This window comes from Prionailurus bengalensis, chromosome A2, assembly GCF_016509475.1.
Source record: "Prionailurus bengalensis isolate Pbe53 chromosome A2, Fcat_Pben_1.1_paternal_pri, whole genome shotgun sequence".
NCBI lineage: Eukaryota > Metazoa > Chordata > Mammalia > Carnivora > Felidae > Prionailurus > Prionailurus bengalensis.
The window spans coordinates 7,919,911-7,935,753 of NC_057348.1; the positions used below are offsets into that span (position 1 = coordinate 7,919,911).

General features: G+C 53.5%; 1 protein-coding gene across 5 annotated transcripts in view; it reads left to right on the forward strand.

Annotated features, from left to right (window-relative positions):
- Window positions 1–8,327, forward strand: part of PDE4A (phosphodiesterase 4A) — a 40,223-nt gene extending 31,896 nt beyond the window's left edge. For all 5 annotated transcript variants that reach the window (XM_043586505.1, XM_043586502.1, XM_043586503.1 and 2 more), the window contains 7 exons: window positions 1,129–1,227; window positions 1,320–1,484; window positions 1,705–1,804; window positions 1,928–2,082; window positions 2,286–2,408; window positions 2,848–3,030; window positions 5,673–8,327. In XM_043586505.1, coding sequence (XP_043442440.1) covers window positions 1,129–1,227; window positions 1,320–1,484; window positions 1,705–1,804; window positions 1,928–2,082; window positions 2,286–2,408; window positions 2,848–3,030; window positions 5,673–6,362 — 1,515 coding nt within the window. In that variant the 3' untranslated portion in view covers window positions 6,363–8,327. The remainder of the gene's footprint in view (window positions 1–1,128; window positions 1,228–1,319; window positions 1,485–1,704; window positions 1,805–1,927; window positions 2,083–2,285; window positions 2,409–2,847; window positions 3,031–5,672) is intronic.
- The last annotated feature ends 7,516 nt before the right edge of the window (window positions 8,328–15,843 follow it).

Genomic DNA, 15,843 nt, shown 5'->3' on the forward strand with positions numbered 1-15,843 from the left:
CCCCACTGTGGGCGGTCCCCAGAGGGGACAGCATTACTGCCTCCATGTAGCTCCCATAGGGGCAAGAGCAGTTTTCTGGAGAACAGAGCAGCTGTGAGTCTTTGTAAGCCAACAGTCCCAGCACCCACCCAGGAGGACAGGTGCACTGGTCAGTGAAGGGGATCTGGGTCGAACCCCAACAGCATCCACTACAGGCCAGACCTGGGTTCAGCTCCGTGACACCTAACGCCAAGGGGCTCCCACATGGGTTTGTACAGCGGACTCAGTGCACTCTTGTTGGCTCAGTCAGCTGACATTTGTTGTAACCTGAACTCCAGCACTAGCCAGTGCCCAGTCAGTCACCCGGTGTTTACTGAGCACCTACTGTGTGCTGGCACCGTTCCGGATTCTGGGGAGCCATGGAAAATTAGCCCGAGTTCCTTTCCCCTGGTGCTGGTGAGCTGTTTGGCTCCGAAGCCAAACTGTGCTTTTGGGGTCAGCCAAACGGAATTCACACCACAGCGTTGCCACTTGCGAGATGCAAGGGCTTGGGTAGGTCACATCACTTCTGAGCTTTGGTTCTCCAACCAACCAAATGAGATCAAGCATTTAGCATAATGCCTGGGAGACAATAGTCACTCAGGGGCCGCCTGGGTGGCTCCTCGGTTAGGTTAAGCGTCAGACTTCGGCTCAGGCCATGATGTTACAGTCCGTGGTTTGAGCCCCGCATCGGGCTCTGTGCTGACAGCTCGGAGCCTGGAGCCGGCTTCAGATTCTGTGTCTCCCTCTCTCTCTGCCCCTCCCCCATGCACACTCTGTCTCTCGCTCTCAAAAATAAATAAAACATTAAAAAAAAATTTTTTTTTTTGAAGTCACTCAGTACACAGGCGCTGTGGTTGCTTTGTTATTTTCTGGCCTGGTCGGACGTGGACAGTCAACTGTGTGTTGAGCACAGTGCCCACCCCCTCCTACCCACCCCCCCCCGCCCCGGTGGGCAATGACAGTGCTACTTTCAGACCAGAGCTCTGAATTGCTAGGAAAGAGTCGAGAGGGGTGACGACTAACCAAGAGGAACTTCTGACCCACGTGGGTAGGGGCAGGGCCCTGGGTCTTGTGGGCTGCTGACCTCTGGCCTCCTACTCCACCCAGGAACTGGAGAACCTGAACAAGTGGGGTCTGAACATCTTCTGCGTATCCGAATACGCCGGAGGCCGTTCCCTCAGCTGCATCATGTACACGATATTTCAGGTAGGGCGGGCTGAGTGGGGCAGGGTGAGCGGAAGGGGGCCGGGCGGAGAGCAGAGCTCTCGGGAGTCACCGTTCCCCATACCTACCCTCAGGAGCGTGACCTGCTGAAGAAATTCCGCATCCCAGTGGACACCATGGTTACATATATGCTGACCCTGGAGGACCACTACCACCCCGACGTGGCCTACCACAACAGCCTGCACGCGGCCGATGTGCTGCAGTCCACCCACGTGCTGCTGGCCACACCCGCGCTAGATGTGAGCACGGCCTGGCCCCCGAGTCTCCCCAGCCCCGTCTCCCTCCCTGACTGCCCGTCGCCCATCTCCTGACCTCCGTGTCTCTCTGACGCTGGCCTTCCCGGTCCTCATCGATCCCTCCTGACCGTCTTCTTTGGCACCCGCATCTCTCTCTCACCCTGTCTCTCAGATCCCCCATCTTTCTAACCCGCCTCTCTCCCACCCCCCTCTCTGCCCCTAGGCTGTGTTCACGGACCTGGAGATTCTTGCCGCCCTCTTCGCGGCCGCTATTCATGACGTAGACCACCCTGGGGTCTCCAACCAGTTCCTCATCAACACTAGTGAGTGGCCCCCACGGGGGCGGGGCCTGCCGGGTTGGAGGCGGGGCCTGCGCTGCCCCACCCCTCGAGGCGGCCCTGCCGGCCCCACCCTCCCCTGACCGCCTGCCTGGGCCTGGGCCGCAGATTCGGAGCTGGCGCTCATGTACAACGATGAGTCGGTGCTGGAGAACCACCACCTGGCCGTGGGCTTCAAGCTGCTGCAGGAAGACAACTGCGATATCTTCCAGAACCTCAGCAAGCGCCAGCGGCAGAGCCTGCGCAAGATGGTCATCGACATGGTGGGCGGGGCGGGGGCGGGGCCAGAGCGGAAAAGGGCGCCTTTGACACTGGGGTTGAGGCAGGGTCTGAGTCCAGGCCAGGAAGCCCCGCGAGAGGCGTCCTTTGTGGGGACTGGGAACAGGTTGTGCTGAGGGAAAGCTTTAGAGGCGTAGTTCGGGTCAGTACGGCCCGTGGCAGGGCTTCAGTGGCCCCTCACCCACAGGTGCTGGCCACGGACATGTCCAAACACATGACCCTCCTGGCAGACCTGAAGACCATGGTGGAGACCAAGAAGGTGACCAGCTCGGGGGTCCTCCTGCTGGACAACTACTCCGACCGCATCCAGGTGCCCCTTCCTACCCCCCCCCCCCCCAGCCTCTGCACACCATACAAGGAGACTGGACCCTCTCTCCTTTTCTCTCTCCCCTTTGGGTCCCGTTTGCCCCCCTCCCTCAGCCTGCAGCTCCCATGTTGCCCCTCTTCCTGTCTCTTTTCTGTCTCCCCTCCCATCTCTCTATCCCAGTTCCCATCTACCATCCCTCCTTACTTCTTCCCTTCCTCCATCACCCCGTCCTGTCTCCTCTGCCTTTGCCAACACCTCCTTCTCTCCTCTCCCCACGATCTCTTTCTTTGCTCTCCCCCTGCCATTCCTCTCCCCTCTCCCCATTTCCCCTATCTCTCTCCACATCCCCCTACCTCACTCTCCCAATAAAGGGGGAGGTAAGGAAGCGTGAGGTGCCAGACTGGGACGGGGGCATGGCCTCTGAAGGTCCCACCTCACGCAGGTCCTTCGGAACATGGTGCACTGTGCAGACCTCAGCAACCCCACCAAGCCACTCGAGTTGTACCGCCAGTGGACCGACCGCATTATGGCCGAATTCTTCCAGCAGGGGGACCGTGAACGTGAGCGGGGCATGGAGATCAGCCCCATGTGCGACAAGCACACAGCCTCGGTGGAGAAGTCTCAGGTACGGTGTTAAGCGGGCCTCCCCACGCCATGCTGGCCTGGAGCTCCGAGACCCAGAAGTTCCCGACCTTGATGGGAAATTTGCAACATTTTCCCTTCTACAGAGTAACCAAAACCAGGCCTCTGGATTCAAAACTTGTAGACCTGAGTGGAACAGTTCTCTCTCATTTAGAATCCATAATAATACTTGCCCAGCTCTTGGTTACAGACCTTATGTCGCTCCAGCCTCTCAGTATCCCTGTAACCTGGCTGCTGATTTTGTCCTTGATTTTTGGTGGGATTTTGCAATGAGATGCGATGATGCGTCATCATGTGCTTGTTTAACTTGACAAGAGGTACGGAAACCCAGTCTTGTTTGTAAAGTGTGGATGTGAAAGTTTCTCACCCTCCCCACTCCCAGTCTCCTCCCTGGCAAGACCTGTTCTTCCCGGCTCACTGTGCATGCCTTTCCAGACCCGAGTTACCCAGCCTTGGTGCTGTTGACATTTGGGCCCGGGTCATTCTCTGTCGCGGGGGCCGTGCCTTGTAGGATTTTGAGCAGCATCCTTGGCCTCCACCCCTTCCCTTCCAATTACAACAACCAAAAATGTCTCTAGATACTTCCAAATGTCCCTTTGAGCATGCAGATCACCCCATCCTCCAACGCCCGGGAAAACCAGTTCCATAGGCTTTATTACGTAGTTACATTTACAGGCAACTTCATAGCAATAGTTCAGGGGTTTTGCTTTGTTAAAAAAATATGAATTTTATCAATATGTACCCATTTTTATACAGCTTGCCTTTTCTTCCAAACAATGACTTGGAGATGTGTCTGTGTTACTACGTATAGATTTAGCTCATCCCTTTTGACGACTCTGTAGTATTCTCACAGATCTAGACAGCAGATGGGGTCTATAGTTTTTCTCCTGCGGATGGCCATTTAGGTGTTGAGGAGTTACAAATTCACAGTGACTCAAACGAGATAAGGCTTCATTTTTGTTCTCTCTCTCTTTTTTTTTAGAGAGAGAGAGGGTACAAGTGAGTGAGGGGCAGAGAAGAGAGAGAGAATCCCATGAGGGGCAGAGAGAGAGAGAAGGAGGGAGAGAGAGAGAGAGAAGCAGGGCTCACCTGGGGCTCCTGTTTTTGCCCAAAGCAGGGCTCCTGCTTGCCCAATGTGGGACTCAAACTCACTAACTGTGAAGTCATGACCTGAGCTGAATTCAAATGCTTAATGACTGAGCCACTCAGACACCCCATTTTTATTCTCTCGCATGTAAGAAAAGTCCAGAGGCACCTGGGTGGTTTAGTCGGTTAAACGTCCATCTTTGGCTCAGGTCATGACCTCATAGTTCACGGGTTCGAGCCCCACGTCGGGTTCTCTGCTGCCAGCCAAGAGCCTGCTTCAGATCCTCTGTCCCCCTCGCTCTCTGCCCCTCCCCCACCCCTCTCAAAAATAAACATTAAAAAAATTTTTTTAATTAAAAAAAAAGTCGAGAGAAAGAATTTAGCTCCCTTTGGCTCCATGAAATAGTCAGGCACCTAAGGAGATTTCAGTGTTTCTCTTCTATCACCCGAAGCATGGGACCTTTGTCCCTAGAGATGCCTCTCATGGTCACGGATGCTGTTGAAACTCTAGCCATTCTGGCCACATTGTAAGGAGGAAAGGTCTCTGCCAGCTGAAGCAGCACTCCTACCCCCTATGCCCATCCCAACCCAGATCTTCCATCTACGTGTGGTCACATTGCCACCCTCTCTTTGCAAAGGAGGCTGGGAAATGTAGTTTTCACCTATATTGGGGAAGTATTGCCTCCACCAAGAAAAATCAAGATTTTCTTCTTCTTCTTTTTTTTTTTTAATGTTTTTATTTATTTTTGAGACAGAGACAGAGCATGAGCAGGGGAGGGGCAGAGAGAGAGGGAGACACAGAACCTGAAGCAGTCTCCAGGCTTTGAGCTGTCAGCACAGAGCCTGATGCTGGGCTCAAATTCACAGAGTGTGAGATCATGACCTGAGCTGAAGTTGGACGCTCAACCGACTGAACCACCCAGGCGCCCTCAAGATTTTGTTCATAAGAAAGAGGGAAGATAGTATCAGCGTTAGCCAATACTCTGCCGTGGAATTATTTCTAGTTTTTCTTTCTTGCAAAAAATATCACTATTAGTATCTGTGGTGTACCACAATGTTTTAGAACATTTTATTTCAATGTTTTAAGTTTATTTATTTTGAGAGAGAGGGAGAGAGAAAGAGAGCATGAGCAGGGGACAGGCAGAGAGAGAGGAAGAGAGAAAGAGAATCCCAAGCAGGCTCTGCACTGTCAGCACAGAGACTGACGCAGGGCTTAAACTCACAATCCTTACGGTCGTGGCCTGAGCCAAAACCAAGAGTTGGTCGCTTAAGCAACTGAGCCACCAGGCACCCCGAACGGCTTTTTACAACTAATTCCTAACTGACAGATGTGTGGAAGTTTCCAGTATTTGTTTCCATGTCATATGTGATTTTTTTTTTCTTCCCTGTGCAAGAGGTTTTTCCGGGTCGGATCTGGAGGAGCACGATTACTAGGTTAAATGCTATCAGCGCCTTTTAGACTTTCCTAGATCCCACAGCATGGCCCTACCATCTGCAACAGCCGGCCACCTGTTGACGCCGGTGTCCCTTCTCTCCCAGGTGGGTTTCATCGACTATATCGTGCACCCGCTGTGGGAGACGTGGGCTGACCTGGTCCACCCGGACGCCCAGGAGATCCTGGACACGTTAGAGGACAACAGAGACTGGTACTACAGCGCCATTCGCCAGAGCCCATCACCGCCGCCTGAGGAGGAGCCCAGGGGGCCAGGCCACCCACCCCCACCTGATAAGTTCCAGTTTGAGCTGACGCTGGAAGAGGAAGATGAGGAGGAGGTGTCTACCGCCCCGGGTGCATTTACGGTGCAGGGATTGTCCGTGGCTCAGGATGCGTCCCCAGCTGAGGAACTCTTGGAGGTCGATGGCCAGGATATGCCCACGGAGGGGAAGGTACAGGAACCTTGCTGCACGCAGCAAGCAGACTCGGCCGGTAGTGTGGCTGCGGGCAAGGACAAGGCCACGTCCCCAGACGCATCCGTGGATGCCGTAGGCCGCAGCAGCCCCCTGGCCCTGTCTGCCGAGAGCCCCCTTCCGCCCGCCTTGAGGACCCCGCCCCCTCCAGAGGACACCCCGGGCCTCCCGGGCCTCCCCTCCACGGCGGCCGAGGCGGGGGCCCAAAAAGAGCATCAGGCTGCCAAGAGGGCGTGCAGTGCCTGCACAGGAACGTCCGGCGAGGACCCCCCCCCACTCCCAGCTCCTGGGGGGTGGGGGTCAGCTGGAGGCCCTACCTGAACCCCGGCCCCGACACCCTCCTGCTCTCCCCGGCTCCCTTCACCACCATTACCCCACTACCGCCTCCTCCACTGCCTCAAAGACTCTTGGGCCTCCAGAGAAAAAAGAAAACAGAAAAGTGGGGTTTTTTCTCTTTTCTTTTTTTCCTCTTTCCCCCCACCCCCACCCACGGGGCCTCTTTTTGGAGGTGGGGGCTGGGGAACAAGGGGCGGAGGTCCCGGAAGGGATTTTATTTTTGGAATTTTAATTGTTACATTTTTAGAAAAAGAAAAAAAAAAAAAAAAAACAGGATGAAACACAGCAACTGTAGATCTCCTGTTCCCGACTACCCCTTGTGTCCCATCTCCTGCCACCTCCCCCTGCCCCAGGCCCCAGGCTCAGTCTTCCGGCCTCCTAGGGCTCTTGGCCTGGGCCCAAGCAGGCATAACGCCTCCCTTTGGGGCTTTTCTTCTGAATTTTGGAGGGTCTCCGGAACCCAACCAGGAATAGCCATTCCGGGCGGGGGACTCGGGGGGGGCTGCCACCGTGGGAGGCCCCAGCTCCAGCCCCTCTCTGGCGCACTGCCCCCCCCCCCCCCCAGAAGTCTCCCGCTTCATTTTGCACAAACCTGGCAATACTAACCCGAGGGATAGGGACCTGGAGAGGGGAGCTGCGTGCTTTAAGATGTAGCAGAGGCGGGTATTGGAGGGACATTCACACCACCAACCTGGGGTCTGAGGTTTGAGGAGGGCCTGATCCCCCCCCCCACCCCTCCACCTGCCACCCTCTTCCCCTTCCACTTTGGGTTCCGTTTGAATTTTCTCCATTGGGGTGGGGGGGGGATGGCTCCGAACCACACCCCTCCTTCCAGCTGCTTCTCCTCTTGTTTCTGCCTTAATGATTCCCATGGCCATAGGAGAGGGGTTCGCAGTGGCCCCCATCCTGGGCACCCCCCAGCATCCTCCTGACCCCCTTCACGACCCTTTGCCCTAGGAGGAAGCAATAACAATGTACACCCACATCCCCTTTCTGGGCAACCCTCTCCCACCCTGGCACCAAAGTCCTTTCTACTCTGTCCCCATCTGGCCACGCCCCTCCCCCCCCCCCCCCCCCCGCCACACCCCTGAGCTATTCCTGCAGCAATACGACAGACAGATGCAAGGCCATTTTTCTCCAAGCCATGGGGGACTGTTTGGAAGGAAAGACCCCCTCTTCCCCCCTCCTTTCTGCCCTTTGGCCCAGTTCTGCAGCTGGGCAAGGCAGGGCCTCTCTCTCCTCCCCCCACCCCCCACTCTGAGCACACGGTACTGTAGCCCCCCCCCCCCCCCCCCCCCCCCCCCCCCCCCGGCTGCCCCAGCCTTCCATCTGTCTGTCCATCCCTGTGGGGAGTACCACCTGCTCCCACCCCCGTGATGCTGTACAGGGTTCATTTTTGTAGCGAAAGTAGTTTCTGTCCCAGCCAGTGACTGGAGTGGGACTTCTTTGGGTTTTCTTTCTTTTTTTTTTCTTCTTTCTCTCTCTCTCTCTCTTTTTTTTTTTTTTTTTTTGTACATACTGTAAGGTTGGTTTGTAAATTATTCTACAGAGGCAAAAAGGGAAAATACACTTGCCCTTCCCCAGCTGACCCAGCCAGGGGAAGGAGGAGGGGTGGGGGTCTCCCAGAGAGAGAGTCCCCATTCCCACTGTATTATACAAACTGTACCATAGACCCCGCAAGGGTGGGTTCAGTGCTGCCGTTTGATGGGAAGTCGTGTCATCTTGGGGGGTGAGGGCTGAGCAGAGCCTGCCCCTTGCCCTGTCCCTGGGTGTGACTGGTGAGATGGAACCCCACCCCCAATCAGGGCTCCTCTCCCCAGCGGGGGGGGGGGGGGCACAGGGCCCCCTCAGCCGCTCTTGTGTTGTCCCCTCTGACGATCAATCAGTCGGTCCGTTGATCGATAATCAATCCTTCGATCTCGTCTCCAATTAAACCGAGGATTTCACTGATCTTCCTGGCTGATGTGACTTCCTTTCCCACCCTGGTTTTGGGAGGCACGCCTCTCCTCACCGGCCGCCTGGGACGCGGATAAGGGGAGAGAGAGTTTCCGTCCCTGACCCTCCCCAAGCGCTTAGGACCTGGATGGGGGTCCAGCAAGTGTGGCGGGAGGCAGCCCCCTGGCCTGGGCCAGGTGCTGGCTGGCTCAAGGACTTCAGGTCGTAAAGTGGAGGTTCAGACCAGTCTTTGGAGGCTAGGCGACCCAGGTAAACCCCACTTCTTGTACACAGCATATCTGACACAACTCTGGGTACTTCTGGAATCTCACAGTCATTCCTGGAAACCTCAGGGAGGGGGGGGCCTGATTGGTAGGGCGTCCATCATCGGGCTGCCAGGCCATGATAAAAGGTCTCTGGTCAAATTCTGCCGTGCAGATGTTAAACCTGATAAACAGCCACAAGAGACTTTACTTACCCTGTAAGTTCTATGAATTCCCAGCATCCTGGCCATTTTGGAATTGCAACCTTCACCTTGCATTAAAACAAGATCCAAAACAAACCTGGATATCTTTTTTTTTTTAAGATTTTATTTATATACAGATTTTATATTTTTATGTAATCTCTACCTCTATAGTAGGGCTCGAACTCACCACCCTGGGATCAAGAGTCACATCTCTAAGACCAACTAAACCACCTAAATGCCCCTAAAGATTTTTTTTTTTTAACGTTTATTTATTTTGGGGACAGAGAGAGACAGAGCATGAGCGGGGGAGGGGCAGAGAGAGAAGGAGACACAGAATCGGAAACAGGCTCCAAGCTCTGAGCCATCAGCCCAGAGCCCGACGCGGGGCTCGAACTTCCGGACCGCGAGATCGTGACTTGAGCTGAAGTCGTCGAGGCCCAACCGACTGAGCCACCCAGGCGCCCCGCCCCTAAAGATTTTAAAGTAACCTCTACACACAGCGTGGGGCTTGAACTCACAACCCTGAGATCAAGAGCCACAGGTTCTACTGACTAAGCCAGGCAGGTGCCCCCAAACCTGAATATCTTCAAGTCAGGGCTCTGTGTTGCTTGGAGCCTGTAAGCCTTATGGTCAGTATCAGGCAAGCCGAATCCTCCAAACTCACACAAGACTGGCGTGGGCTTTAAGCTACTTTGCTAAAGTGTTCATTCAAGGTTGGGGTGTGAGTGACTCAGATAGTTTAACCAATCCACATATTTGAATACTGTTAATTCCACTCAAGGGATCCCATTTTCCAACCTTTATCAGGCTAATTAACAAACCCTTGATTTCACCAAGGTTTCTGACATTCATTATGCTAATGAGCAAAAAACTTCCCAAGTGGTTAAAGATATGGATAGCAGAAGTGTTTGTGATTCAAGCTTTTGGTTTAGAATACTGGCTGCCTCTGGGGTGTAATAAATTAAGATACACATACACACTCAGTGCTTAAGTGCTTAAACCACAGGGGGATCAGTAGCTGTATATATGCACAGCTTCCTTGGATCCAAGGAAAGGTTGACCTGCTTACTTTGTTATTCAGCTCTAGTTATGGGAGTAGTTTGGATCCCAGCCGTGGCTGGGTGACGTTGGGCATGATCTCTTTGACCTTCAGTTGTCTCATCTATAAAATGATCACAAAAATCCCAGTCAGTCTAGAGCAGGGCTGTGAAACTTTCTACGATGATGGGAATGTTCTGTCTGCTGTCCAACACAGTAGCCACTAGCCACGTGTGGCTAGCAAGCCCTTGAAATGTGGCTAGTGCAACTGAGGAGGTGGGGTTTTAATTTTCCTTTACCTTAAGTAGCCACATGTGGCCAGTGTCTACCATATGAGACAGTACAGTTCTGGAACTTAAGTGGGAGGGTGAATATATAGGACTTAGCGTGTAGAAAGGTTTGCCTGCTTCACTGCGGTTTAAAGATTTGCAGTGTGTAGATATCCTGGCCCAGAAGAGTGGGGGGCAGCCTGGGCTCAGAGAGGAAAACCAAAGCTGGAAAACTAGGTAGAAGTTTCCAGGGAATCTGAACCTTGTGCAAGAAGCAGAGGAGACACAGACATTTTCCCAAGGGTGTTTCAAAGGGAGGCAGAGTCGGGGAAAGGGTGTCGGGCTGAGGGTCGGGAGGCGGGTCAGGAGGCGATAGCACTAATCCCAGGTGGCGGGGGAAGGCCGATGAGACTTCTTTGCTCTGGACCTCAGTTTCCCCAAGTGCAGGCATGATGTCCCAAAGGCCTCCTCCGTTGGGACACTGTCACAGTCTGAGGATGTGGGTCAAAGGGCAGAGGTGGGCATGTGACCATCAGCTGGGCTCTTTAAAATCCTCGTGGTGGGGAGTTCATCTTTCCTCAGGCAAAGGTGACCAAGGGCAGTGGGGCACAGCAGCAAGGCCTTGTCATCTGAATAGGACAAGGGAGACCTGGAGAAGGGGCGGTGTCAAAGTTGACATCAGCCACTTGCAAGCTACTTGATCCGGCACAATGGCTCTGCCTCTTCCAGCCTTTAGAGGACTGCGCCCTGTGCTAAACTCATTAGGAGGGTTCTCTTATTGGCTTTCCGGCAGTCCTGGAGGTATACTATTACAGGCTCCCTTTTACAGATGGGGAAACTGAGGCCGGGAAGTGATCTCACCCTGTCGAGGAAATAAGGCAGAGACCTCACTTCACCTATTGTCTGTTGTACAATGACAGCTGCCTGATATCGGCCTGATACTTTCATTATTATTGCTACTTTTTTTTTTTTTTAAGTCAGCTTTATCCCCAGTGTGGGGCTTGAACTCATGACCTGGAGATCGGGAGTCGTATGCTCTACTGACGGAGCCAGCCAGGTGCCCCTATTATTGCTACTTTAGTTCACCTGCACAAAATCCTGAGCTGGATGATAGTTCTCCCTCTTTCACAGAATAACAGGAAGCTCAAGTTAAAACGCTTATTTTTATTTTTAAAATGTATTTTTGGGGCGCCTGGGTGGCGCAGTCGGTTAAGCGTCCGACTTCAGCCAGGTCACGATCTCTCGGTCCGGGAGTTCGAGCCCCGCGTCGGGCTCTGGGCTGATGGCTCAGAGCCTGGAGCCTGTTTCCGATTCTGTGTCTCCCTCTCTCTCTGCCCCTCCCCCGTTCATGCTCTGTCTCTCTCTGTCCCAAAAATAAATAAACGTTGAAAAAAAAAATTTTAAAAAAATGTATTTTTTTTTTTTAATGTTCATTCTTGTGAGAGAGAGAGAGTGTAAGCGGAGAGGGGCGGAGAGAGAGAGGGAGACAGCGGATCTAAAGCAGGCTCTGCGCTGACAGCATTGAGCCTGATGTGGGACTCAAACTGACAAACCGTGAGATCGTGACCAGGCCCTCAACCGACTGAGTCACCCAGGTGCCCCTAAACTTATTTATTTATTCATTTTATTTATTTATTTATTTACTTACTTATTTAAACATTTTAAATGTTTATTTATTTTGAGAGACAGCAAGAGTTCGTGCGGGCAAGAGCAAGAGAAGGGCAGAGAGAGACAGAGAGAATCCCAAGCAGGCTCCGCACCATCAGCGCAGAAACTGATGCAGGGCTCGAACTCACAAACTGAGCAGAAATCAGAAGTCAGACGCTCAACTGACTGAGCCACTCAGGCACCTCTAAGCCTATTTAAGTAAGCGCCGCACCCAATGTGGGGCTCAAACTCATGACCCGGAGATCAAGAGTCACATGCTCCACCGACTGAGACAGGTAGGTGCCCCGAAAATATTTGTTTTTTTAATCTACTTGGCAAAGAATGAAAAGATGGACCATCCTGGTGTGGACAAAGCACTTTCATAGCTCATTAGTGTTGGTGGGAGTTGGCACATACAGCTTTCCAAGAGTGGTCTGACAATATTTATTAAAAACATAACTGCATGCATTTTGACTCAGCCATTGCAATTTTTAAAATACTTATCCTAAAGAGACATTTGGACAAAACCATACAGATGAAGGCATAAAATGCCCATTCTAGTATTGGTCAGAATAGTGAAGAACTATTATTAAAAATATCCAACATTAGGGGCACCTGGGTGGCTCAGTCGGTTGGGCGTCCGACTTCAGCTCAGGTCACGATCTCACGCGCGGTCCATGAGTTCGAGCCCCGCGTCGGGCTCTGGGCTGATGGCTCAGAGCCTGGAGCCGGCTTCCCATTCTGTGCCTCCCTCTCTCTCTGTCCCTCCCCCGTTCATATTCTGTCTCTCTCTGTCTCAAAAATAAATAAACGTTAAAAAAAATTAAAAAAATCCAACATTAGAACATCATTAAATTATGCTTCATCTGTACAGTAGAAGAATATGCAGCCATTAAAAACAATGAGGTGGGAGGGGCGCCTGGGTGGCTCAGTCGGTTAAGCGTCGGACTTGGGCTCAGGCCAAGATCTCACGGTCCTTGAGTTTGAGCCTGGCGTCAGGCTCTGTGCTGACAGCTCAGAGCTTGGAGCCTGCTTTGAATTCTGTCTCTCTCTCTCTCTCTCTCTCTCTCTGCACCTCCCCCACTTCCGCTCTCTCTCTCAAAAATAAAACATTTAAAAAAATTTAAAAACAATGAGGTGGGGAAAACCAATGAGGAGCGTTTAAATTTATTGAAATGACAACATGTTTATAGTGAGAAGAGCCGATTTCAAAATGTTCTGCATTGTATGATCCTACTAAAAGAGGATCTACTAGAAAAGGCAGTTCGTCCATCAAAATATTAATGATGTCTCCAGTGGTAGGATTAAGAGAGATCTGTATTTTCTGTTCTGTAGTCTTCGATATTTTCTGACTTTTAGCAGTGAGCAGGTATTAATTTTATAATCAAGGGGAAGCCTATTTTATAATCAGGGTAAGGAAATACCGGTATTTGTTATCTGGCAGGCACAAAAGCACGGTAGATAAGCACGCAGACTCTGAATTCAGCCTGCCTGGATTCTAGTTCCCACATCTCCAGTTAATGACTGGGTTAGTCAAGCAAGCAGGTAACTTCCTCGCTCTGTGCCTCCGTTTCCCCCTCGCTGTAAAATGCAGATAATAACTGCTCGGATTACTATGTGCCAGGCCGATTATAAATGGGTCACAGGCTGGGAAGGAGGCGGGACTGGGATCTCCCCGCCCCCAAGCGCCTCCCGGAGGGGAGCTGGGGAGAGACCGCGGGATTAGAAAGGCACGCATGCGCAGGCCGGTGGAAGGCGGGGCGAGGACACGCGACGGATTCCCCCCTGTGCTATTGGCTGTCGTGGTTGTCATTAGCCGAGAAGGCCGCCAATGAGGGGCGCGGCCGCTTCGCCTGGGGAACCGGAGGGCTGAGCGAGCGGAGGCTCTCGCGCGGCTGCCGGTGCGACGAACCCCGAGGAGGGTGAGGGGACCTGGCGTCACTCCCTGAAAGTGACCCCAGCGTCGTTTCCACTTAAGGGGACCCCAGTGTCATCCTCCTTTCCTAAGAGTACCCTGGCGTCATTTCCCCCTTCCCTAGGTGGCTCCTAGACTTCGACCCTTTTTCCTTTTTTTTTTCTTTAATTTTTTGGTAACCTTTACTTTTGAGAGACAGAGACAGAGCATGCGCGGGGGAGGGGCAGAGAGAGAGAGAGGGAGACACAGAATCCGAAGCAGGCTCCAGGCTCCGAGCTGTCAGCACAGAGCCAGGTGCGGGGCTCGAACCCACGAATCGTGAGATCATGACCTGAACCGTCAGATCATGACCTGAGCCTAAGTCAGACGCTTAACCGACTGAGCCACCCAGGTGCCCCGACCCTTTTTCCTGAGCGCGATCCCTAAGACGTGCCCTCTACCGGAGGAAGACGCCGGGGTCCTCCCTCCTCCTTCCTGAGGGGGGCGCCAGAGCCATTCCCACTTCGTCAGCCCTTCCTTAGGGGACGCAGGTGTCAGTCCCCTTCCCTTCGGCGGGGCCCCGGCATCGTCTTTCCCGAGGGATCTAGGCTCATCCCTTCTTCCTGAGGGGGTCCCCTCTCATGTCATTCCCTCCTCCCCAAGTGTCCCCAGTGTTCCTTGCCGAGAAGGGGCCTGGCGCTGCGCCCCCTTGGCTGAGGGCTTCCTGTCACCCACCCCCGCCCCCCGCAGCCGGAAGGAGCGTCGCCCCCCTTTGCTCTGCAATTTGCGCAGACCCAAGGCTGGGGTGTCCCGCATGGTGCGGACCGCGAAGCCCCGCCCCCAGCCGGAGAGAGGGGGAAGGCAAGACCCAGCGCCCCCTCAAAGTGTGTGCCTGTTGGGGGGTGGGGGGACACCAGCTGACACAGGAACTTACCCTGTCACCTGAGAAATTGTGTAAGGAACTGGGGCTGTTTCTCCTAAAATGGGAGCCGCAGGAAGGATCGAAAAGTGCCCTGGAATATATATTTTTTCAACTTTTTTAAATTTATTTTTGGGACAGAGAGAGACAGAGCATGAACGGGGGAGGGGCAGAGAGAGGGAGACACAGAATCGGAAACAGGCTCCAGGCTCCGAGCCATCAGCCCAGAGCCCGAGGCGGGGCTAGAACTCACGGACCGCGAGATCATGACCTGGCTGAAGTCGGACGCTTAACCGACTGCGCCACCCAGGCGCCCCTGCCCTGGAATATTTATCAATATTTCAACATCAGTATTGCTGCCGTGGTCAGCAGGACCTTACGGAGTCATTGGATATGCGTGGGACCGTCACCTGGAAGAGGGACTACTTAGGGTCCATGAAGTCCCAAGAGATCTGATGGTAAGCTTAGAGGGGGAGGTCAAAAGGGCTTCCCTGGGTGGAGCTGAAATCCCAAAAGGCGGAGCGCACCGAGCTGGCCAAATCCGCAGGCTGGAAGGCCTGGCCTTTCAGTCCCATTCAGCCCCGCGAAGATTCCTGGTCCGTCCACTGGCGATCAAGAATTGTCTAGTCGATATTCCAACGTGTGTGCGCCGCCTATACGTGCCAGTGCATCGGTGGAGGAAGAATGGAAGGATTCTGAACAGAGGCCTTGGGGACTTCCGCAAGCGACTCTTGCCTCAGGGTTCATTAAGGAACAGTCTGTCTGTGTCCCCCCTCGGTGACTATACGCGCCAGGAGGGCAGAAACTGCTCCTAGTTGTCTCTACACAGTGCCTGGAACATGGTGGGCACGGAAGTGCTTGCTGTCCCTGCCCTAACCCCTCACTTGGTGAATCCTTAGAGGGACTGAGAGATGACCAGGGAGGGTGAAATGTGATAAGGGGAAGGCACGCAGTGCAGATGAAAGAGACGTCCCCCCCCCCCCCCCATGGCTGAGACTCAAACACCAGCTCCTTGGCTAACGTTCTTCGTCTTTCCTGACCGTGAAGCTACCAGCAAGTGAAGGCAAAGAGGCAGCCGAAGCCAGCCTGGGGCGGTTCGGTTTAAAATTTCCCACTAAACGGGGCGCCTGGGTGGCTCAGTCGGTGAAGCGTCGGATTTCGGCTCAGGTCATGGTCTCTTGCGGGTTCGTGAGTTTGAGCCCCGCATGGCCTGGAGCCTGTTTCGGATTCTGTGTCTCCCCCTCTCTCTGCCCCTCCCCTGCTCATACTCTGTCTGTCTGTCTCTCTCAAAAATAAAG